The sequence below is a fragment of the Hippocampus zosterae genome, chromosome 16, assembly GCF_025434085.1.
Source record: "Hippocampus zosterae strain Florida chromosome 16, ASM2543408v3, whole genome shotgun sequence".
NCBI lineage: Eukaryota > Metazoa > Chordata > Actinopteri > Syngnathiformes > Syngnathidae > Hippocampus > Hippocampus zosterae.
This window is the reverse complement of record NC_067466.1, coordinates 17,457,072-17,481,185: the sequence shown is the minus strand read 5'-3', so window position 1 is coordinate 17,481,185 and position 24,114 is coordinate 17,457,072. Positions and strand designations below refer to the sequence as shown.

Below are 24,114 nucleotides of genomic sequence, written 5' to 3'. Positions count from 1 at the left end.
CTTACTATACTGACTCATTTTAAAACTTAATTCTGCTGGTTTCCCTTGAACAGAAAAAACAAGACGATGCAGGGTCTGAGAGAAAAACAATTTTCTTTAATCAGACGCGTGGCTCTGATCACTTTCACACGACCTCACTCCAAAGCTTAAATATATGTTTACTTTGTTAGTTCCCTTAAATAATGACATTTGATTCACGCCACGAGGAGCGCCAATCCACATCTCGATAGCTTGCGTTTGTTCCGGTCAGTCCACAACTCGACACGGGCGAGGCAACATCGTTCGTTTTTCCCGCATTCCCTTTTGGTCTTCCTTTTGTCCGTGAATCACGTCACAGGTTGGCCAAGACGAGCGCGACAAGAGTTAAAAAAAAAGGGCGAACAATCGAAACTCCTTCCAACCCGCTTTCCAGCAAGCGTCGTCACACGGTGTTCTCCTTGTGCTGCCCTTGGAAGGATGCTTTGAGGGCCAGCAGAGCAGCAACCATGCGGTGTCCGCTCACTTTGCTGTGCCACGCCAGAGAGCGCCCCCTACAGGATAACACATGAAACGTGTCAGTGAGGAGATTCCTTTCAAGCCTGCTACAAGTCAGTCCGTTTGATCTGCAATCTCGTTTTTCGGTGTCTGAATTGACAATGCGAGAGTTACTGTGTGTGGGGTAACTTAAGGCAACTTGGGCAAGCGAAGCACCCACGCAACCATTCGGCAGAAGAACTTCATGCGAGTGTGGCGCGAGAAAGTGGATCTCGAGTGCCTACCTGGTGTCGGTGCGGCACACGTGCGTGAGGCGGGTCTTGCTGGCGGCGGTGGGCTCCAGCAGGTAGAGGCAAGCGTGCGTGTGCACTCGGACGCCCTCCGGTGGCACCTGAGGGTGCTGCGTGGACACGGACGACACGAAGAGTGGGCCGCAAGACGCCTCCGACTGCCATGTCCTGCAAATGACGACGTCGTTTTTGACCTCACGACATTCAAAAATGAATGCGTAGATAATGTCCAATATTATGATAATATTTTTGTATTGACGTGTCTGACGAAATCTTTTGCGCCACGTCAATGAAACTGGATGTTTCGATGCCTCATGTGGGAAAAAAAAAAACAAAAAAACGTGTCTGCCTGACTCAGAGGTAAGGCCGAGTTCACTTGTGCGCCGACAAAACCACGAGCGGATGACAAAGGCAAACAGACACGCTGTCAAATCTCATCTGACTCCAGGCTGGAATGAAATATTCATCAGCCCCATTCGCGCAAATAAATAAAGAAATTCCCTCCCTCCCTCAGACTTTCTTCTTTTTCTCACCTGAGCAGCAGGTCTTCTCGCGGCAGGCAGGAGGCCAGGCCTGCGTCGTGACCCTGGCGGAGGTATCGACAGACGTGGGCGCACTCGCCGAGTGTCTGAATGACGGCGCCCAGCCCCGCGCCGCCTCCGCAGGGCCGCTCTTCCTTCAGAAGCCGGCGCAGCAAAACCTCCTGGCTGGCCTCCACCTCCACCGAGACGCGCCACGTCCACAGCGGGCATCCCGACCACGTCTGCCGATACAAAAAACACAACTTTGAACTAAAAAAAAAAGCATTGCCTCTATAAAGTAGCTTAAAAACACTTCCAAGTTGTTAGCGCTAGCTAGCTAGCTAGCTCTCCGTCTCGCTGACCTTCTTGACAGCCAGCGACACGTGTTCAGGAGCGGGACGAGTCTCCCAGCCTCGACTCTTGTTGCCGGCTTCCTTGATGAGGAGCTGCGTACTCTGCCGGAGCTTCCGCATGGTCTCCTCCAGCCCTTCCTCGCTCGCCTCGTCAGTCGGAGCGGCAGAGCACAGATTCAGAGCCGGCCAAAAGTCCGGAATCTACACCAGAAGAAAATTGCAATTCACGAAGAATGTCCCGGAGAGCCCCGTGAGGCCTTTGCGCACGTGGAGCAGGTCGGCGGCGGCCACCTGGAAAAGTCTCTGTGCTTCGCTGATCATTTCGGCCAGGCCCTGCGTGGCGGCCAGGTTTTCGCTCAGGTCACGCTGGTCCGGGCGGCCCAGGCTGTACTTCCTGTGACTCGATCTGGAGTTAACGACACGGTGGGAAAATAGTCAGGGAAGCACATTTTCTTCTCTCTTCACTAAATTTGACTTAGGTAAAATGTAATGTTCGTTTGGCATAAAATTGAGATTTTATTCTCATAAAAAAGTCATCATCATAAATTCCAACTTTGCAATTTTGACATGAGGGGCTCCCTTTCTTTTTAATTGTAAAGTTCCAACTAGATTCATGTAAAATTATGACTGAAAAAAAAAAACCTCTTACATACTCCGCGTTTAATACTCATCAAATATTGACTTTGACAACCTTATATTAAATACAACAACAAAACAAAACATTTGATTGGACGACAACAATGTGTGTCTCCCAGGTGACCTGTTGGCGCCGGCGTCCCTCTTGAGGGCGTTGAGGTGGAAGAGCGACGGCGCCAGGCACACGGCGATGTTGGTGGGCGTCATGTGATTGTCGTCCACGCAGGCCACCACGTCGCGGAGGAAGAAGAGCAACGTCCGCAGCGCCTCGCGGTTCTCGTCCGGCAGCAGCAAGATGGCCGCCTGGGCCGCCAGCAGCTGTTGATCTTTGGGGAAATCTGCAGACAGCGGCCCACGCCTCACATTTACTCTTCAACCTTTTACGGCCTCCACGTATGCGGTTCAATAAAAGTCTTACGGCTTCTCCAAGGTCATATTCAAGCTTTTTCAAAAATCAATTTTTCTTCTCCTTACAAGCACTTGAAACCTTGGCAGAAAGTCACAGCTAAACATTGGAATTGTGTGTGCATGTGTGTAGATAGAGAGATACGAGACAAATAGCTAGCTAGCTAGAGACAGACAGAAAGCTAGCTGGCTAGCTAGCTAGACAGAGACGAATAGCGAGCTAACTGGCTAGCTACTTAGAGAGACAGATAGCTAGCTAGCTAGACAGACAGACAGCTAGCTGGCTAGCTAGCTAGACAGAGACGAATAGCGAGCTAATTGGCTAGCTACTTAGAGAGACCGATGGCTAGATAAACGGTAGATATAAACACTAGTGCACAGTGGTCGTAAGAACTTGACAAAATGTCCTGATGGTAAGAATAAAGGTCCACTGTGGCTTTTTTTTTTTCCAAATGGCAACTTTTTTCTGTGAAATTTAGTTTGGGCCTACAGCCTTCATACAATAATATTAAAGAACAAGAATGGCATAGGTATTTTCAATTCCGGTAAAGACGTTCTCCTAATTTACTTTCTTAATTCAATTTTTGGTAATCTTTTTTTTTTCTTGCTGGTAAATTTCCATTCTTGTCACAAAAATGCAATACAAAATAGCGAGGTGAAATGATGCTGACATTGGTAGATGTGTAGGAAGGACTCGCAGAGCTTGAAGGTGAAGATGGGCTCGGGCAGGTCCCGGAAGTACTGCTTGACCAAGTCGGCCACGTCGAAAGCCGACTGCCCGTCGTAGAAGACGGCGTCGGGGTCCGACTCCAGCATCTCACGCAAGTACTGGATCCGAGACTTCAAACCCGACTTCCGAAACAGACCCACCTGAAATCACACACGAAGCTTATCGAGACTTGATAGCTTGCCAGACAGACCGAAGATGGCGCTTACTAGCGTCCAACATGTAAAACGGGATTTTTGAATTAAGAGTCACCTGGTCCAAACATTGTGTCCTGAGGTAAACGAGCGCTTTGAGGATGGCCGGAGGGAGAGACTCTCCTGTCTGCTGCACGTTGATGAGCAGAGGAACTCCGAAAACCCGCCTGGCCTTGGCAGGCGACGCCTTGGCCTTCCTCGCCATCGTCTTGGGAACGCTCCTTTGTTGTAATCAAACCAAAACAACTTAGAACAAACACAGTGGTAGCATTTGGTTTGTATAAAACTATTTTGTGCCCTAAAATGAAAACTTCATTCAGGAGAATTCTACTTTTTTTTTTCTTTCAGTGGTACGATTCTACTCTCATATACAATTTTGCTGCTCCTTCCATTCAGACTTTCTGCACCAAAAATTCTTTCTTTGTGTAAAGCTCTAATGTTGTGTCCAAAACCCCTGAATGACTCATACAACTTTGATCTTTTCTGATAACTGTACGATTTCACTTTCATAAAAGGACCAAAAATTTGGATGTCAAATTCCGAATTTAGTCGTGTAAATATTTTGTTCATTCGCCTAAAAATGACGATTTCTTCAATCACCATCCCAGCATTGTCGTGCCTTTGTGGCCTTGCTCGTCCTCCGGAAGACTTATCTCGAGAACTGCCGTTGATCCGAGTTTTTTTTTATTTTTCAAATTTATTTTGGAGCCCATGAAACAGCTCAGGCAGTCGCACAGGAAACTGTCTCAATCCTTGGCATGGCCCAATGTCTTTCCTTTGAAGCAAGAGCCAAACGAACATTGTGCGTGTGTCTCCCTGATGGTTGAATGTGTGCAGCCTCCAAAAAAAAATAAAAATAAAACATGCCCAGGCTCAGGAAATCATGGAAAAGCATCAAAGACCGGGACATTTCAGGACTTTTTTTTTTTTTTGTGTGTGCGTCACTAAGGACTCTCTTGCTCAGCTCGTCATCCTGTTTCACGACGGCGTCATGAAAGCCTTCCAGACCCTTTTTCATTTCCTGTGAATCCGAGAGCGCCTCTCGGAAGCTGAGCGGAATCAAGAGCCTCCACCCAGGATCAGCTGCATTCCTAAAAAGACCCTTTTAGCATTTGGGGTTTTTGTGACACAGCCGCTTATGTTGTCTCTCCCATGGGCCACGTGGCTCCTTGTGCAATCCTTTGCCAGACTTTCATTACTAGCACTTCTGAAGCGGTGCACAATACGCACATGCCCGCAATCGGGCTTAATTTGAGCAGCAAGGTCCAATTATCATTACCCAGGTTGAACTGTGATATGGGACATGATATTTTTTTTTCTGCTGCCTGATTTACTTGAAAAAAAAGTGCCAACATCAATGGTAAATTATTTTGGCCTGTTTTGCTGCCGCTTCCCCAATCTAACACTGTACAGCATCATACCAATGTTTTAGAATGGGCGACATCTTTGTGAACCTTTGGCTTGTGACGATTTCCCAAGACTTTGCGACAATATAACGTAGTCCTTGTACACTAACGCTTGCCTAACAGTGCACTCTTGACTGTCCCCTTGAAATAACTCAAGAGTAATTTTACAGCCAGGGAGCAGTGTCTGCACCTGAGCACATGAATAATAGATGACTTTTCAAAATAGGCAGCCTGAAATAGTTCCCCTTTTTGCCCACGCACTTGTGTCACACCACACAATTATGTTTTGTTTATCATCCACCACGAGCTTGGATTCAACCTCCGCCACTGAGCGCTTACCAGCTCCAGCCTTGCTTGCTGGATGGTGAGTATTTGTCCATCAGGGCGGTGAGTTTGAGCAGGGCCAGCTTCTGAAGGAGAGCGAACTGGGAGACGGACTGGTGTTCCACGCCCGGGCTGGCTGGCAAAGAGGGAAGGCTCTGCTCACTGGACCAGTGCAGCTGCTGGCTGGCTCGGCTGGGAAATGTGACAAAATGCCAGAAATACATTTCATCGAAGAACAGAAGAGCTACACCTGCCCAAAGTATGCTTTCTTCTCTATGTGTTGCTGCTCTGTTCGTGTGGCTTCAAGTAGCACTTGTTGGAAGACTTGTAAAATGACTGTCCATACCGTCGGATGCCGATTTCCGGTTCCTCACCTGCTCTGGTCTTGCGGCGATCTGGTCTTGGACTCGTCCCCGCTCACCGACGACTTCTCGCAGCTCTCCTCCTCCTCCAAGCCCTCCTCGTCCTCCTCCGAATGTTGCACCTCCAGGTGGATGTGGATCGGGGAGGAAGGGCAGGGGGAGGTGGCGGAGGAGCCGCTGGCAGGTGAGCAGGAGGAAACAGAAGAAGAGGCGGAAGAAGAATCTCGCTGACAGTCGTCTTCGGATAGACTCTCGGCCCAGGTGGAGACCAGTTGCTGCAGGTCGTTGATCTTTTCCAAAACTGTGTCCAGAGCCGAGAAAACGTCCTCGCTTCCCAACAGTCGAGACACCTGAATTTCAAGCAAAATCACAAAATGTTAACATCTACCGCATCGCCATTGTAAGGTAGTACTGTGCTATGCAAGAACAATAAAAAAAGAAACGTTATGTAACAAGACCCTAAACGATAAATGGTGACACAGTACCCACCTCGTCCCCCACCCTCTCCGCATCGCTAACACTCCCCCCGCTGCCACCTTCGCTCTCAGACAGCTGCTGGTTGTCCGGCAAATTGTCGTAGACGCTCAGCCGATGATCCGGTGGGCTTGGTGAGGTGTCGAGCGACGACGCGCCCCGGCGACAACTGCGTCGTTCTTGGTAACCGTGGAAGCTTCCCGTCCTCCAGTTGACAGCGGATTGATCCATGATGGGGGACAAGAAGGCGTGCTTGTGGGCGAGGGTGGTTGGAAAGGTGCCCGGTTTGTGGCCATTGGGGATGTGGAAGAGAAGGCTGTTGTGGTTCATGTTGTTGTTGTTGTTGTTATTGAGTTGGTCTTTGTTGTCCTGAAAGGGTAAATAAAGGGGTGAATAATGCCCTAATAGTTTTCTTTTAAGATAGAAGAAACAAACATATGTCTGGGAATCGATCCTTGCGGGACACCGCACGGAATACGGGATTATTTCCAGGCGTCCGCTATCTTGTTTTGTACTGACCGTGGTGCCCGTGTTGTGGTTGTTGCGAGTCACTCCTTCACCCGTTTCGGTGCGTTTGCAATTACTGCGGACACGCGTGACCGGGCTGGGCGTGCTGACCGCGCTGCTGCTCCCCGAGTGGCTATTACTGCTGCTGCTGCTCATGGCGTGAGGGGACGAGGGTGAGGAAGATGCACAGCTAGGTATAAGCATCAATAAAACTTTCAATTAGTGTCGCAGAAATCAACACTTCTAAAAAATTGTCTTTTTTGTTTGATTCTGTGGCCATGCGTAAAAAAACACAAAACCTGCAGCTCTAGAAAGGAGCCATGAGGAACACCACCATCACATGTCTCAACGAGTCAAGCTACTTCACCACTTCAACAATGCTCACCTCGAGGGGCCTCTTCCATCCGCAGACCCTCGAGCTACTGCAGCCAGATTTGCATGGTTCCTGGGTGGAGAAAGGAGTCCAGTTGTTCCTCTCAATCTCAGTTTCTCCATCTTCCTCAGAAGGCTGGTCCCTTTCTTGCGTGGTGGTTTATCCATGATGTAGACTTCCAGACTCGCGGTGGACGATCCTCCACCACTTCTGCCTCCAGGCGACGGGGGTCCGCTGAACGACATGTCCAGGGACGGGGTCTTGTTGGAGGAGGAGCAGCGCGAGGAGCTCCGGCTGGTGGCCTGGTCGTCCGCGGTGCTTCTGTTAGGATCGGCGCCCTCTTTTGGACTCTCTCGGTTTTGCCGTTCGCTCTCTGTGCTGCTCGAACTGCGACTGGAGCAGACATCGTGGTGGTCGTCGCGGTGGTCACACAAAGGCACGTCCTGCGGGAAGCGTGAGGCATCAGATGAATGGAGAAATTCCGTCGAGGAGTCCAGGCGCCGCCATCGTCGCATCAGCCTGTCGTGCGTCCACCTGGGGCTGATGGCGCAGAAATCGTCCTCGAGAAAGTCTTCGTCGCTCTGAAAGCCGACACCACAATTGTACAATAATCATCTGCAACACACGTCAAAATTCAACACGAGCAGCAAACGACAAGCTCTCAAGCAAAATCATTCCTGCCCCCCCCCCCCCCCCTTCTCAACAACTCACTTGATGTTTCGCTTTCGGCAGATCCAGCCTCATCTCCGCACATTTGTTCAACGTGATCAGTCGCCTGCAAGAGGAAGATGAAGTCAGTCAAAATGTGATGCGATTCAATGGTCACCTGGCAAATGCGACATAGCCAGCAATCAGGTAAATATAATACGTTTTTGATTACAACATGTCTAAAGAACTAATATTTCGTCAAAGGGAAGCCGAGAGCTGCGCAATTTTCAACCTTTAGATGCCAAAAACTGCTGGATGATTCATTAATCGTTAATACGACATGCCCAAAACAACACCGCATTTCCACTGTTGCCTGCAGCTACGGTTTTATAGTTCAAAATAGATGCTAAAACATATTTTAAACAAGATAAGAATATTGCCCTTTTAGTACTTAAAAATTAAACTCCCAACTATCTCCTGGGGGAAAATAAGTGAGCCATAAAATGGCTTTAATGTCATTGCTTAACAGCAAGGCTTACAGAAAGGATACAGAAAGGAACGACATTGTCAAGGAGAGTAACAAAGATTGTGAATGTTGTGCGCAGTTGACGACAGTCGGTTTCATTTACACTTGAAGCAGTTCTGACTTTGCCCTCTATTGGCAAGTTTCACTTCTATTAGCTGCCTTGTTGAGTTCCCAGCAGGCAGTGTGTATCATGACTTTTCTCGCACTTTTAATCTACCGTGACATCCCGCCAAAACACAACTTTGGAGCCGAGAGAGAGCTCAAACGTGAGCCGCTGTCCAAATCTCATTTAAGCTAAGCAGGGAAAGCCACGGTGACTTGCAAAGTGGTTCAAGGACTCCCAAAGTGGCATTCGATGTCTTCTTTGTGGCATGTCATATGCAAGTGAAGCCAGGCAACAGACAAAAAACAAACAAACGATGCAAACAAAAATTCCCCACTACCATCATCCCGAGTGTTACCTGCTGAGTGAATCCAGAGCATCTTTATCCAGGAAGTGGTGATCCCTCTTGGCGAGCTCCACGTCGATGGGAAACCTGCAGTCTGGCACGCCAACATATCAAGCTTACTTTTGGATTGACTCAGACTGATCGATGCTGGTTTTGACTTTTAACCGGTTTCAAAATGATCTAATCTAGCGACAGCATTATGAGACGCTCGGTAGCTCCCCATCTACGTTCCAAGGGTGTTCCACAAGGCTCAATACTGAGTCATGTCCCGTTTACGATCTGCTAGCAAGCCTTTGACGCAATGCAACAATCGCTTTGTATTCTGAAACTGGCACATACTCCGAAATCTATGCTGCAGTACTACAGGATGCTAGTTGATCAGTTTTGGATTACGGTGATATTGTGGAGCCCCTTCCTGTCTCCACACTTAAAGCACTGGACCCGACACAAGATAGGCACTGGCTTCCTCTTCCTTGACAAAGCCTTGAATGGCGACTTGTGGCTGTACATATTAATTTCTGAACAAACACTTCAAAAATATAATCAAGGCTCTATTTTGCCTTTAATTGTAATCGACTCCTCACTGGAAATCAGAACTCGGCCCTTCAAGGTACAAGTAGAGGCTGGTTATTTACCTTTGAACAACTGCGCATACTGAGGGAAGCCGGCCGCTTGTAGCCAATCGCAGGCCTCCTTTGCCTCGATCTCTGCAAAGAAAATAAACACGACAATTCTTGAGTCGATGTCACGCTCCGACAGCTTTAAGAGTACAAATATTTGCACCCTGATCTGTTCAGAATGTCAGGGTCGACAAAACCCCTTCACTAATTATGAAGGCAAATCTGCGTGCGGTCAAAGTGGTTCAGCCGAGTCAGTCATTACCAAGATTGAGGAGTTTTTAGTGGCGAGATCCCCCCCCCCCCCTTGTCTCTGTGGGTCTCTCACATTTTAAAATACAAAAGTCCCTTTCAGACACTCTCCAGCATCTTCCTGACCTTTACGCAGAGCACTTACTACCTTTGCCCAGAAGCCAGCGATGAGTTCACCGAGGGGTGAAACAGGTGAACGTTTCCCCTCCCTGCACTCACATGTCAAATGTTGGAAGCAAGAGAAAAGCGGCTGGCGGCGGCCGCCCGGAAGGATTTGCTCTTGCGCCTTCCTGACGCCCGATGACACATTGTCAATGACATGGAGTCGAGTTGTGTCTGATGTTGACTCTGAAGCTGGAAATCCAGCTTGACCAGAAATGACAACTGCCAAGACGCATTTCCAAACGGAAGGCAAACGGCATGAGGACGACGAGCGCGACGGAAACTGCGCCGCTGGACCATATGTGAGGTTTTCTTGCCGATATTCCTTCAGTCCTACGGGCCAAAAAAACAAAATGGCGGCTTCCATATGGATGTTGCGAACTTCCCGGGCGTTGCCTACGCGGAGGCTGGGGAACGTGTTTCATCGCACATCCAAATCTCTTATCGGAGTCCGGAGGGACCACACCACCAACTTCCTATGACACACACACAGTCATGTAGAAAGGCACCCGGGCTAATAGCCAAACAGGAGCTGGGCAGATAGCATCGCTGACGTAAATACGAGGATGCCAGAGGGGCTGGATGAATGAATGCCAGGGCTGGGCTTGACACTTCATTGTGGTTTCTGACAGGTGTGGCGTGTTTTCTTCCTCGCCTGCGCTTAAAACTTCCACAAACGGATTAGGCCGAGAGTGAATTAGCGTCATTTTCAAGCTAGGCGGCTCTCCTGCTTTCCTATTTCTGTCCATTTGAATTTTTTTTTTCTTCCCTCGCTTACATAACTTGGGGGCGTATTCCGACAATATCGCACCTTCAAGGGGCGGTTTTGATCTCCTTATCGCTTTTTCGTTGGTTGCTGTGAAGTCCCTCAGCTAGCGTCCCGTTAGCTGCAATTGGGCACGTCTTCAAAGTCTTCTACCCGGAAACGCTCCCATAAAAGGTCACACATTTTTGAAGTCATGTGTTTTGCTTTGTGTAAGCGAGCCAAATTTGAGTTCCGAGCAAGCTTCAGAGGCCCTTCGAGTCAGGTGGTGGTGGTGGGGGGGGGGGGGGGGGGGGGGATTCAATATCGCACAGTCAATAATGACCATTTTTAACAGTCAGGGATGAACACGCAAATCGCTATTCGAAGAGCATAATTGCCAAACGTCACTTCACAACATCAATATAAAATCGCAGTGTTCTTGCTAAAAAATATTGGGGAGTTTTCTCTTCGGTTCTCTGGAGATTCTCTGTCATCCAGGTCATGGAGGAGCCCCCAATCTTTGTGCGCCAAATGTATTTATTTATTTTTTGTTGACTCAACAAAGCCAGAACGATACCTCGATGTATTTTGCTTGTCCGCTTCGATTGTGAGAGATGCCCCGCCCCCACCCCTCCAACACCCTCGACTCCATCTTAATTTCCCGAGAGAAAATGTAATCACATTCTGCATAAATATGCACAAAAGAAAAAGCTCTTAATTAACCTCTTGACTCGTGTTTTTTTTTTTTTTTTAACCTGCTCTACTCCCTGAAACCTCCTGTACTTTATTGAAGAGCAAACAGCAAGCAAAAAAACAGGAGCAAAGGGCTGTTTGCCAATTTTGTTGAAACATCTCTTTTCCAAGGACATTTTAAGAGTCTGGCCAACTTTCCGCCATGCTGAAAGACATGTTGAAAAAAAAAGGGTTTCACAGGTAAGGAATCTACAGCACATCGCACGGCGGACTTCGATAACACTCAGGATGATCTTTAACAGACACCGCAGACCTTTTGCTCACCCTCCCCACAGCGCGAGATCATCGGGCCTCAAGATCATTTTTTTAGAGAACATCAGGTCTGCGTACTCATGCCAGCACTCTCGTTGTCATCCGTTGCTAACAACACTTGTACAACGTACACTCCAGCGGAGAGATTGCTCCATTGAATCCCGCCCCCCCCTACTTCCCCCCGCGCCCCAAAAGAGTTTGTAGTTCTGCGCCGAGCTCTAATGAGTTGAGATAAACCCTCCCGAGTTAGGGTGAAGCAAATTGGAGCGACGGCTGGGGAATTGTTGGGGGGGGGGGGGGTTCTCTCCACCCCCCAAACAAAAGAGATCGTGATGCGGCGTGTTGTCGATTCCTTTTTGCATTTGTAGCCGCCTCGCTGTATACGTGATCAAAAATGCTCTCGACTCTAACTGACAGGAAGACAGCACAGAGAGTCTAAAAAGTGTCGACGCGGATGAACCGCTGATTGGAGGCGACAAACAAAAAGAACTTAGTTGGTGATAAGTCACTCAAGTAATTTCACCGCAGAAGTTCAACTCCACTGAAGAGCAGCACTTTGGAATCCACATTTCGTGTGTAAAACTCTCTCAACAGAAAAAAAATGGCACGATAAAGACAAGACAGGAACGAGAGTGACAACATGCCAGAGAGCAGACGACGAAGGCATAAAGAAGAAGAGGCAGAGAAGTTCCCCAACCAAGATTCAGTCATCGTCGTTACAAAGGAGCAGAGAAAATTTTTGAACTGTTTGTATGGGATGCCGCTCGGTGCAGGTTCGAGCAGCAGGCGTTTGAAGGTTTACAATTACTGTTACACCGATGCTAGTTTCTATTTTCCCCATCGAGCACCTTTCGCATGTTAGCGTTAAAATAGAGGACTTTCTTTGGACCGAATAACATGGTTTGGTTGAACATTTCGGTGTATTTCTTGACAACGATAGACTGAGTCTTTTTTTTTTTTGGTCAGTTTAATGAATAAATCATTATTATTTCTGGGCAGGTTGACGCTGGGGAGAAGAAAAAAAACCAAAGAGCAAAACCGGGTAATAAGGTTAAGAGTTATTTGCTTTTTTTTTTTTTTTTTTAAACATTGGAAACAAATATCGGATTTGGGAGATTTTATTTTAAAGCAATAACCCCCCTGCCCCCCATCATTCCCCCCCCCACAGGCATACAACTGACATTTTTGCACTTTTTAACCTGATCGTGGCTCTCGCGAAAAAGGAAAAAAAAAAACCCAAAAAGCTTCCGCTCTAGCAAACAGACGTTGGCGAAGGACACACTTACAGCAGGCAGAGGCTGCTGCATCGGCGTCTCATTAATAACTACTCACGATGCTAATTAAATGCCAATCGCCCGCTTAGCTCGCGGAGGCCCATTAAATAGCAGCTGCCATCAAAGACAAACATTCTATTATAAGTCAAACGCATACTCACTTGGGAGTAACATGCTTGAAGCTTATTAGCAAACTTCCATTTGGATGATGGTGATAAAATGCAGCCCACCAAAAAAAAAAAATTAAAAAAAATGGGGAGGTTAAAAAGAAATAAATCCAAAGTGGGAAATATATATCCTTAGTTGGAGCGCCGCGGTTAAGTCTTGATGTGTTGCTTGTGTCGGGCATCACGTTCATAAAGTCATTGTTAACCATTTCCCCTCCCTGCCACTCCTCTTCCTCTGGTCAGGACCAGACCATCCAAACAGCAGGGAAAAGGAGGAGGGGATGGGGGGGGGGGGGGGGGGCAGTGTCCTAAAAATAACCCTCTTGAGTTGCTCCCGACATGTGAGCACCAGCGGGAAATCTACCAGTTGAATATTTCTGGAATTTTTTATTTTTTTTTAAACATAACGACATGCCGGGCAGGAGGGTTATTTCGGAAAGTCGCATGCAGCTATACAACTTTTCAACGCCGCGACAACGAGGCACTCTACAGCAGCCACACCAGGGCTCACGTTGGAATTCTTTTTGTTGAACTTTTTAACCCTCGCTTGACATCAATTCACATTCTCGTGAGACGGCTAATGCTTTGCTTTACTCTGGTTCGGAAAAAGTCGTAAGGAACTTTGCGGGGGTGGGGGAGAGATCTGAAGGAAAGAGTAAAAACCATTGCGCGGTCACGTCCATTAGCACAAAAGCGCGTAATTTCATTGTCTCGGATTGTACGATTAACAAAGAGCGAGAACAAGGTCATTAACGAGATTAGCATTGGAAAAGCAGCACGCAACCAAAATGAGAAGGCGTCAAGTCCTCGGCGTGCACTCACACAGCCTGTACGGGACTTCTTCGGGGTTTCATCAGCACTCAGTTCAAGGTATGCCATTAGCGCTAATGGCCTTGCGTTTATCGCGTAGGTGTTAGCGTGCGGGCTTTCAAATGTGAGTAAACTCTTAAAAGAGCCGAAGCGAGGTCTCAGCGAATCGCTACATTAATTTCCGAGTGATGGAGCAAAAGAGCGTCTCATCAAGTTTTCCCAGAGTTCGTCGAGAGGAGACGCACGGCGCTGCCGCAAAACTTTCCGTGACATTCCTCCGTTTGAAAACAGATTTCTGGCGCTTTGTCTCCTTATTTCGTCAAAACAGGCATGTGTGTGTGTGTGTGAGTGTGTGTCCCGCGTTGGGCATTGTCATTTAAAATTGACGGCGCTACTTTGACCGATTTCTTTTTTTTAGTACATTTGCCGCCTCGGAGAGATTCCAGCATTCAGTCGGAACGCTTGAGTGCAAATTTTTCCGCCCTCGCTGAAAACGCAATTCTGTCGTAAACCGAGGACCTGTCATTGATTATTCGGTCAGAGGTCTCAGAGTGAAGTTACACTTTTCTAGCAACTTCTTACACAACCCTCAACTTTGGCCTCCATTGGTAAAGCACGTCTAGACCAGGATCGATCTGGGGAGGGGGGTGGGGGTGGAGGCAGGAGGGGGGGAGAACTCTCTCTTTCTGTATCTGTGTGGAAAGGTTACACAAGACTGCATTTCCTTTTCCTGAGGCTGGCGGGCGTCAGAAGAGGAAGAATCCAACAATACTCCCAGCGGATGGGAGTTTCACAGTGTGTGTGTGTGTGTGTGTGTGTGTGTGTGTGTGTGTGTGTGTGTGTGTTCCAGCCAGACAGTCATACGTTTGCGGAGGGATGTGCGTGACATGTTTACCCCAGCAAACTTCGCATGGCTGCTTACTTGTGTGCTCTGGGGTGTGTCCCAGTTTACTGTTGTGTGTGTGTGTGTGTGCGTGCACGCGCAGTCTAATCTGAAGTCAGCTTCAGAAGCTTTGGGGTTTGGCATTTCCGACTCAGTCGGACAGGAAGCGTCCTTCCCTCTCGAGTTTTCGCCTCACCCTGTGCGCAGCTCTGCGTTTTGAGAACGTGTGACAGTAGCGTTAGCCTTCGCCATCCAAAAGGGAGGCCGAGTCCTGGCTGCTCAGTCAGCTAGCTTGCCGATGAACGAAGCATTGGAATCAGGTGAGTCTAAATCAGGCAGGGAGATGTGCCCTCCAGGCCCGGAACGAGTTGGGCGGACTTCATTGGGGCAGTCCTAATTTCTGTCAAAAAAATAAAGGGGGAGAAATGTCTTTATGAAGGATCGCAAAGTGTCAGAAGCAAGCTAACTCACGAGCTTCTCCCTTAGCCAAGGACCGCATAACAAAGTGTTCCTTGTTGACGACACTATAAATAAAGTGTTTTTGTTCAGGTGCTTGATGGAAAGCCGGCGACGCTGCCAGGCGCCTGCGCAGCCTCAGGAAGCGTCTTCGGAGGATGGGATGCTATTACCGGACTTACAGCCAGATTCGGGTTTGCAAATTCTAACCCAGCCTTGGAGATGGAAAAAAAAATAATACTAAACAAAACAGTGAGTCAGGTCAGCCCCCACCTGAAGCCACTTGAGGGTTCGGTGGAAGTGTGACGTGGGGGGGGGGGGAGTCTGTGGTGCCAACCTCAATTAAATATAGCCACACAAACATTTGAGTCATGGCCGCTTTTGGGTACAACAAAACACTAAATAAGGACGTGTCAAGCCCCATTCGGAAAGCGCACACACACACACACCTGACAACCCCCCCCCCGCACCCCCATCCAATTATGAGCCTCGTGTTTGCCGTCACATACAATTATAGAGTGAGAAAGGTGCCTTTAAAAAAATATATATATTAGACGGTCAACAGCGGCTTGGATGTCTTTGTTGAATTGTGTTGGCAGCCCTTTGTTGCAAATAACGGCAACTTGGAAAAGACGAGTCCAAATCTGAAAAAAAAAATGTTCTTGTTCACCTTCAGCGAAATGCATTTCGCTTGCAAAAATCAAAAGTCTTGGCCGCGGTCGGATTTACACTGAAAAGCCTTTGGCCCGCATTCTTTCGGGTCCCCCCCCCCCGGTGACACCGCCAAGCGAACGTTTAGCAAGAGGAAGTCTCTGCCCAGAACACGGCGAGCCGCGCCACAAACGCACACTTCCATCGAAGCGGCCGAGGAACCGTCCTTGGCTGGCCCGCTCAGGAAATGCCTCGGTGATTAATCGCCGCCTTTCCAGAGAAGACCGCCTGCCCGTGATTGTTGCCGCTCGTCATTTCTGCTCATCTGTCCGAGTTTGGGGAAGGAGGTGGGGAGGGATGGGGGGGGGGTAGGGGTCACTCGTGCCCTGTGATTGACTGGCAAGCAGGCCAGGGTGAGCAAAAGTCATCTGGCGTGAAGGCTTTTCTACCCTTGCCAAGAGTCGACGGGGCTCAACTCCAGTTAGCCGTGACCCCAACGAGGACAAGCGGGACACAAACGAAACAACATGACGACTTGTGTTATGGCGTCTAAATGTAAACAGTGATGACTTTCCATTATCGGCCATTCATAATCCGCTTCGATGTGAAGGCGGAGCCAAATTGAATCGACAAATTTTGAATTGACTCTTTTGTCCCGGCTCTAAATCCCCCCACCAGTGTCCTTTTGGCAGCTTTAGGGATTGAACGGGAGCTCGGGTGATGATGGCAGTGTTGGCTGTCAGCCCGGGACTTCACGTTTTGGGGATTGTGAGCACTTTTTGACACACACATTCCCCAGCTATGAACGTTCCCCTCCTGTTCGATGGTGACGTCACGCCGTTCGTCTCTCTTTGGCCTTGAAATGGCAGCGCTTTTTTGGATCGATTATTTCTGCGGGAGAATGTCCTCCGTGATTTTGGGGGGGGGGGCAGAACACGCACTCACTGAGCAGTGCGGAATGTCTTTGACTGCATCCGGCCGACCCGGTTGAATTACAACGTCGTCACGCAGCCGACGGGATGACAAATTGCTTTCAAAAGTACTCGAGAGTCATTAGCGGCGAGGGTGAAAAATGAATAAAAATGAGTCTCGCACATTGTAAACACCGATACCCGGCAAGCGACAAATGCGGTTGACTCGCATCTGCACGCGGGGTCGCGACCTTGACCCGAACCGATCCGAGAGGTCCGCCTCCTCCGACGTGGGCGGCGTAAGGGTGTTGGCGCCCAAAAGGTTAGGCCATCTTTCCCGTTCGAAAATCAGTCGCCTGGAAAGATCATGACATTCAAAGTGAGGATCTTCGCGGCTTTTGGGGGGGGGGGGGGGGGCGGTGGCTGTGGCAAAAGGTGGACCGAGAAAGGGATGACACGGCACGCAATGCAAAATACCGTCATGTCGGAAGACATAAGCCCTTTAACAAGAGCGCCGTGCCTCCTTGAGGTGGCTTTTGTTCGGGATGTGATCCGAACAAAAAATCGTGGCCAAAAAATGTGAAAAATCGTGACACCATCCAAACTCACATTCGGACACAAAAACTAACTGGCCTGGTTCCTGGCATTGCTCATCAGGGCACGCCCCTTAAAAATCATACATACAACACGACAGTTGCTCCGAGATGGCTTGTCCTAAAATAAATACAGTTTGCTTTGTAGAACCAGTATTTCTCCATGATTTTCTTTTTTTTATATGGTTAGAACATGCAAAAATAATCATTTTAGGGCGCCGGAATGGACGAACGGCACTTCACACTCGATCGAAGATGAAAACATTGAGCTTGGTCACGCAGCAATTAAGACCCGGAAGTCAAAAATCAATTTATTCCCCAATGGCAGCTGGGTAAATAAACATTTAATGCAGACACAATTTGAACCAATACGATAAGTGTAATTGGCGCTAGCAACCGCCGAACAGCAGCTATCTTTTCCTCGCAGAGAAACGAGGCCAACGTGCTACAGGCCCAATTAGACATACTGTATGTATTTAGGCTAATGCTACGCTAGCAGACGCTGTGTGGAACCGAACGATTAGAGCAGCCAGCAGAATATGTTTGTGCATGTGTGTGTGTCTATATTTATGGTCTTGTGGGTTAAAAAAAAACATCCGCCAACACAAAGGCTGGAAGTGGGTCACTGAAAGTTATTCCGCTGCCGGTCCTGCTGGTCCGACTATTTTTGACACGGCGCAAGAGTGAGGTTGATATTCTGCCATAGGTCAACAGATTTTTCCATTCCGCGGTTCAATTTACTTGACATTACGTGGAGGATGACATTTTATGAACTGCGGGGGTTGTGATTTATTCTTGCAAAATAGTTTTGCTGTGTGTGTGTGTGTGTTTTCTTTGCTCTTTTTGGGGGGGGGGGTTTGTTTGCAAAACCATCTCGATAACTTCTTTAAAACTTTGTCTGCACATCAACCACATTCCCTTTTAGTCTCTTCTCAATCTATCAATCAATCAATCAAGATCTGGCACGCGATTGGCTTTACGTCTTTGTTTACGGAAAAAAGGTCAATAAATCACATCATCATTCAGGGAAGTTGAAAATAGGCAAGAAAGATATTTGCATTCAAACGTGGGAGGGGGCGGGGGGGGGGGGGGGGTGTCAGTCAGTCTCCAGAAGAGGAACTGGGAAAAGTCGACTGGCGTTTGTGTTTTGATTCAGATACGCCACCTGGTGGTAGCATAGCGCCGCTACAGTGTGACACCAGCCATCCGAGCGGGCTATTTATTTATCATTGTGAAAATGGTTTGGGGGAGGCACGGGGGTGGGGGTGTCGTTAAATGGGGAGAGACAATCTGTCGAGGAGAGAAGGTGGATATGCTCGTATAAGTCGAGAGGACACAAAACAACTCATTGGACACTTCAATTCATCAGAACGCTAACGGACGAAGAACGGCCACGCGGCGGCGGAAAATCGAAAGCATCTCGCCGCGGGAGTATGACGAGATGAAGCGATACAAAAGTAGATCCGGAAGAAACGTTATCAATTCAGGCCCGAACGGGTTTGCGGCTACTCAACTAATCAGGAAGGAGAACAGATCGGAGGCGATTGTCGCTTCGGAACATCCCAAGTGAGAGCGTCAACAAACGACGCTTACACAACAAAGCGGCAGCAAAATGCAAATGCGGCTCGCCTCCAAACGGCGTTAGCGGAGCTCTAAGGGGAGGCATTTGACCACGTTTGCCGCGTTCCATCCGGGGAAAGAAAATAATGGATTGATTGGTGACTGCCAAGGGAGGCGCCGTCAAAACGCCACCGCTCTAATTGAGTCTGACGCGCGCGAGTCCCGCGGCATGTTTCGACGTCGGCAGAGTGGCAGCGCCGCGGAGGTTTGCGGAGGTCGGCAAGAAGAGAAAACAATTACTTGAGCCTGCGAGACGGAGGGTTCAACTTGTTTTTATTCTTTCGCCGTGGGAGCGCGACAGATTGCTGCGCCACCTCAGGAAGAAAAAATGTAATTAAAGCATCCGTGAAGGCTCCCTTTGCCGCAACGACATGAAAAGGGGCTTTGTGTTGGGAGGGGGGGGGGGGGCTAGTCACACAATGCGCCCCAAAAATAAAAAATGGAAAACGAGAGACGGCGCTGAACTTGGTTAGCGAGGAGGAATTTTTAGGGGGAAAATGTCTCCATGAAGTTGGCAATTTTGGAGGCTGTGACGATCAGCTGGAATAAAATGTGGAGGATCCGAAAAAATGGCAGAAAAGAGAAAAATTTGGGAAATTCGGGAAAAGGTGCGCACTTGTTTGGAACGCAAAAAACGCGGCCAAAGCCGACTTCCGAGCGCAAGCGGGACCGCGGAAAACTGGTCGTGTCCGCTGTCCCAACAAAAAACGAGAAGTGCGCAAAAATTTTAGCCAGCGAGGTGGGCCGCAAGTTTTTGTTGTCGTTTGTTTTTTAGAAAACATGATTTTAAAAAAATCTGTCGCATGGAAAAGATTGCAGCCAAGATTAAAAAAAAAAAAAAAAGCCCCCGCCTTCCTCCCCTCACGCTTGATTCACATGCTAACAGGCGTCACTTGCAATTTCGTTTCACCGCTCCGGAAGGAAAATTTCAAGGGAAATCTCTCAAAGCCCGATTCCTCCCCGTCACCAATTTTTGCCTGAAATCATGTGGGGGGGGTTTGAGTCATGAAACGTTTGAGCGAGCTCGTACGTCTGCCATTCAGCCAACTAACTGCAAATGGAAAACGCGTTAACTGCAAATTGAATGTCGCCTAACAGGTGTCCAGTGTGGTGGTGGGGGGGGGGGGGGGGGTGCACGTCGCCTTCCTCTTGGGGCGGGGGTAAACATACGGATGCCCATGGGAGAAACGTCTTTCGTCCTCATTTTGAGGCCACAAAAAGTCGTTTCCATGTGTGTTTCCACGAGATTCAAAATGGAAAAATCTTTGAGGGTTTTTTTTTTTGGTAGGTCCTCTCTTTTGGCCAAAATCTCAAATCCCAGCTGGGCTCAAACAATCAAACGCCGCGAGGAAGAAAACAAGATCAGATCACTAGCGAGTGGACAGTCGCAAAGGCGCCACCCGGCTGGACATCTCGTCCGAGTCTTATTAAGGCGGTCGCCAAATGAGCACGCTTGGATTTCACGCCAAGAGAAAAGCTAATTAGCTGGCAGAGGAGGCGGAGCTTTATTGTGGAGACTCCGTTTGCTGTCGTCTTTGATCCGATCCAATGAGATATGTCTGAAAACAAAAACAAACGTAGCGGTAGTTCTAGCTCGAGATAAAAAAAAAAGGAGACTCCCTGTCAAAAGCAGCGGGAAAGAAGAAGCGCGGATGACGTCGAACCAAAGATCTGAGGTGGGAGAAGAGGAGGAAGTCGTCGGAATCGGGGCGGCCGCGACATCTGCTGAGTGTATCGAAACAAAAGCAATTGGTTGTTTCCACCCCCCCCCCCCCCTCCAAGTCGAAAAGCTCAATTTCTGCTGTGGGCTGGGCGGAAATCAAAAGCGGACGTCGCATTGATTCCTCCGAGTAGCTCAGAACACCCGTGCGTCTGTTACGTCGCCGAATGACTTCGTTGCGTAAGGATGTGAAAAGGTGTTGCGTCATCACCGGCGAGCGTTTCCTCTGACAGGAAATAACCTTTTGGAAAAAGTCTTGGGGGGGGGGGGGGGGGTAGGCTTTTTTTTTTTTTGTTGCGATGTGGCGCAATTACCACCCCGCTTGGTGATTATCGTTGCATTGTTTTATGTTTATGGCCAGATTGCTTTTCAGAGAAATATTCGGGACGCAACTCTGTCGTAAAAAGCAAACGACCCACTCGCTGTATTTGGACTGTGGGGGGAGAGAGGGGGAAAAAAAATAAAAAAAATAAAAAATAATAATTTACTTCAACCGGCGAGGCGGGCAATTCTATTCTTCCTAATCACAAACCAAGTTTTCAGCCCGCATTGCCTTCAGCGCAACATCACACCAAACACAAGCGGGAAATGTTTGAATTCCCCGCAGAGGAACATTTAAAGGCCCAACTATTGGGGGGGGGGGGGTGAGGGGGGGAGGCGACCTGATAAAACCAAATTGAATGCATCCTGCCATATTACGACAGAAAAAAGAATAGTAATGAAGTCCTACCATGGCACTCGTGACTCCAACGTCGCGGCTTTTGCGGAGATTTGCAGGCCGACGGACATCATTTCACATTCTTGTTTGGCGTTCGGGGCTTCTGGAAAGCGTCGCAACCATCCACGGACCAAACGCAGGCGCGACGGACACGTTTACAGAAGGCGCCTGCACCGCTTCGGGTCAGAGACCTTATTTGGTTACGCTGGCGTAAATATTGAGACGGGGGGGGGGGGGTATGATGGAGACGAGGCTAACGGGACGGGGCGAGCCAGCGCGCGTTCCCAATAAATCGGTTTGGCAAGCCAAGAACACTAATGAGGTCAAATGTTGACTGTCTATCTTTCAATCATTAACCCCCGCCCCCCTCCCAAAAAAAAATGCCCATCAGAGCATAGGGAGCGGGGGAGGTCACATTGATGTTTAGCAGCCAAGCAGCCAAAACGGGTCCGGCGTACAAAAAATGGATTAAATAATGGAAGACTCAATTTTCATCACACACGATGCAAAAAAAAAACAAAACAACCCCCCCCCCTTGTGATTTATGCAAGCCCCCATGCACGACTCCCGCCGGCGTGAGAAATACCAACCGGGGCGTTAAATCAGTCGTGAAACGGCCAATCAGTGGTCGCTCGCAACTCTTTTGTGGATGTGGGGGGGGGGGGGGGGCGGAGAGCGCAGCCACACAATACACTTTGATGACTGCTTTTTGTTTTTTGGGAGGGTTTTTTCCGCCACTGGGCCACCAACGACTTGCGTAGGCTGCTTACTAGAAAACTCCAGATCTTAAAACTTTTTAAATTCGTCCTCCAACTGCAATTTCACATCTTGTTAACACTTCATTAAAAAAAAAAATTAACAACCCAAATAAAACTTCAGCTACTGAGCAGTTACGGTGCAGTAGATCAAAAGAACTGCTCCCCCCCCCACCCCCAACCCCTTAGTCAAACCACATATTTGCCCGGAATTGCATTTAAATATTTGAGAATTAATTTGCATGTCCTTGGCAAACAAATAAAAGGATTTATTCCTAACACGACATTCAAACAGGATGCGTAGATTTTCTAACTCATCTCATAAACGTCCGAAATACCTTGAGGGTATTTTAACGAAAGTGCGGAGGGGGGGGGGGGGTATCATTTTTATCGATGTTTACAAGAAAATTTGCAATTATATTTTCATCAACCTGGATTCAACTTGGACTCGAGTGGTTCGCGATGAGATTAACGGCAAACTGTGTCCAATTCATAAAAGCAGATTCACAACACCGCCATCTACAGCAACCTGTGAGTCATTACAGCGGTTTACAAATCTGAAGGCCACAGAAAAGCCAAACGCACCTCCCCGTTGAAAAACGGCTGGCTGGATTCCGGTTGACCAATAGAACCGCTAAAGCGCCGTCTTCCACGACAGTTCTTGCATAATTTATTACGTTGCGATGGAGTGCGCTACTTGGCCGTTTTTTTTTTTTTTTTTTTAAGCGGACAGTGGCCGTTGCCATCGCGACTCACCCCACAGTCGCCTCTCCCTCACACTCCTCCAGAAGACGTCCCGAGCCCTGTCGGTGGAAACTTTCACATGCTCGCTGAAAGACCTCCGCAGCGGCGTTTTCGCCGCCATACTGGAATTAACCAATTAAATAGTCCCGGCGGGAAAAGTGCAGCGGTGAGTATCGGGAGCCAACGTGGGCAGCGTTTGCTATGTCACGACTCATGCTGAGGCTGACTTGGACTGAGCTCGAGGAGGAGGAGGAGGAGGAGCGAGGGGGCCGTGACACTTGATGCAAAAAGTCTGCATGTAATTTGTGAAACACCCCCCCCCCCCGGTACTCCATGGCCCCCTTAGGCTCTCCCCACCCAAAGGGTGTTTAGAAATAATATGCGCAAAATATGATCAATATTTGGGTTGGGTTGGGTTTAGGCCTCAGCTCAGCAAAGGAGAAAGTGAGTTGGTGCATTTTGCTTTTTTGGGGGGTGGAGGGGGGGGAGTAAATGAAAACCCTCCTGCAGTTATTTCTTGTGGCAATCAAAAAAGGTACTGTATTGTACTGTATTTAATTGACAGTTAAAAAAAAAACATTTTTTGTACACATTGTCTGTACTTTTTGACTTTTACTCAAATACATGAATTTGGTCAGTAAATCTACTTTTACCAGAGTACGCTACTGTTACGTAAGCAAAGAGAGCGAGTACTTTTGCCACCTTTTATTTGGTCATCTCAAGAGTTTCCCTGTGGAAGATCTGCCAATGCAATATGAATCATGCATAATGCATACGCGTAGCGCTCTTTTTACAATTTTGCAGAGGTGCCAATCTAGAGGCCGCTCACAAAGCCAGCCAATTTTTTTTCTTCACTATTTCCAAATGAAGGCAAAGATCTGAATTGATTTTTGCCTTTGCAATGAAGAGGACACAAATCATCGTTTCCATCACTCTGCTACACTTAAGGAAAAGGGGGAAAAAAGCACTTTCACAGATACTTAAAAGATGCTATTATTCCTCAAGGATGATCCAATTAGTGAGCAAAATGTTAAGCTTACCTCATCTCCTTTGTCAGTTTTATTCCCCATCTTGGTCAGGCACCTTTAAGCACCACACACATAAACACAAAAATGAGTCTAAATGCAAAAAAAAAATCAACTTATAAGCCATTCCAGGTCAATCTAAGCACCAACTTGTTTGGAAAAACGGACCATTTATTTACTATTCTTTGGTGATATTTTGGGGAAGAAAAACAAGCAATAGGCCATCACGTGCATCGATTTGTCCAGCTCGACCATAAACAGTATACTTTTATATGTGGCACTTCATATTTAGTAACACTGCAAAAGGCACTCTTTACACCGACCGAGTAGCCTCGAG

At 48.1% G+C, this 24,114-nt stretch overlaps 1 protein-coding gene across 3 annotated transcripts; it reads right to left on the bottom strand.

Annotated features, from left to right (window-relative positions):
• Window positions 1-74: 74 nt before the first annotated feature.
• On the bottom strand, window positions 75-22,982 carry si:dkeyp-23e4.3 (rho GTPase-activating protein 7). Of its 3 annotated transcripts, none has more exons than XM_052048004.1 (17): window positions 22,765-22,982; window positions 9,305-9,376; window positions 8,682-8,763; window positions 7,758-7,821; window positions 7,059-7,627; window positions 6,686-6,863; window positions 6,182-6,535; window positions 5,705-6,042; window positions 5,346-5,513; window positions 3,659-3,821; window positions 3,351-3,549; window positions 2,399-2,612; window positions 1,930-2,044; window positions 1,648-1,839; window positions 1,298-1,527; window positions 759-932; window positions 75-530 (listed from the first exon to the last, which is right to left on the bottom strand). In XM_052048004.1, exons 1-17 carry the CDS (start codon window positions 22,871-22,873, stop codon window positions 422-424), a joined length of 3,330 nt encoding a protein of 1,109 aa, XP_051903964.1. In that variant the 5' UTR covers window positions 22,874-22,982; the 3' UTR covers window positions 75-421. The 3 variants fall into 3 exon arrangements, with proteins under 3 accessions (XP_051903964.1, XP_051903963.1, XP_051903965.1); XM_052048003.1 differs by having other exon boundaries at window positions 5,346-5,522; window positions 22,765-22,981; XM_052048005.1 differs by lacking the exon at window positions 22,765-22,982 and adding an exon at window positions 12,886-13,166 and having other exon boundaries at window positions 5,346-5,522.
• Window positions 22,983-24,114: the final 1,132 nt, after the last annotated feature.

Coding starts and splice junctions, on each gene's coding strand:
- si:dkeyp-23e4.3 (XM_052048003.1), bottom strand. CDS start 22,873: ATGGCGGCGAAAACGCCGCTGCGGAGGTCTTTCAGCGAGCATGTGAAA. Junction 6,536..6,685: donor ACCACAACACGGGCACCACG/GTCAGTACAAAA, acceptor TTACCCTTTCAG/GACAACAAAGACCAACTCAA. Junction 2,045..2,398: donor AGGGACGCCGGCGCCAACAG/GTCACCTGGGAG, acceptor CGTTAACTCCAG/ATCGAGTCACAGGAAGTACA.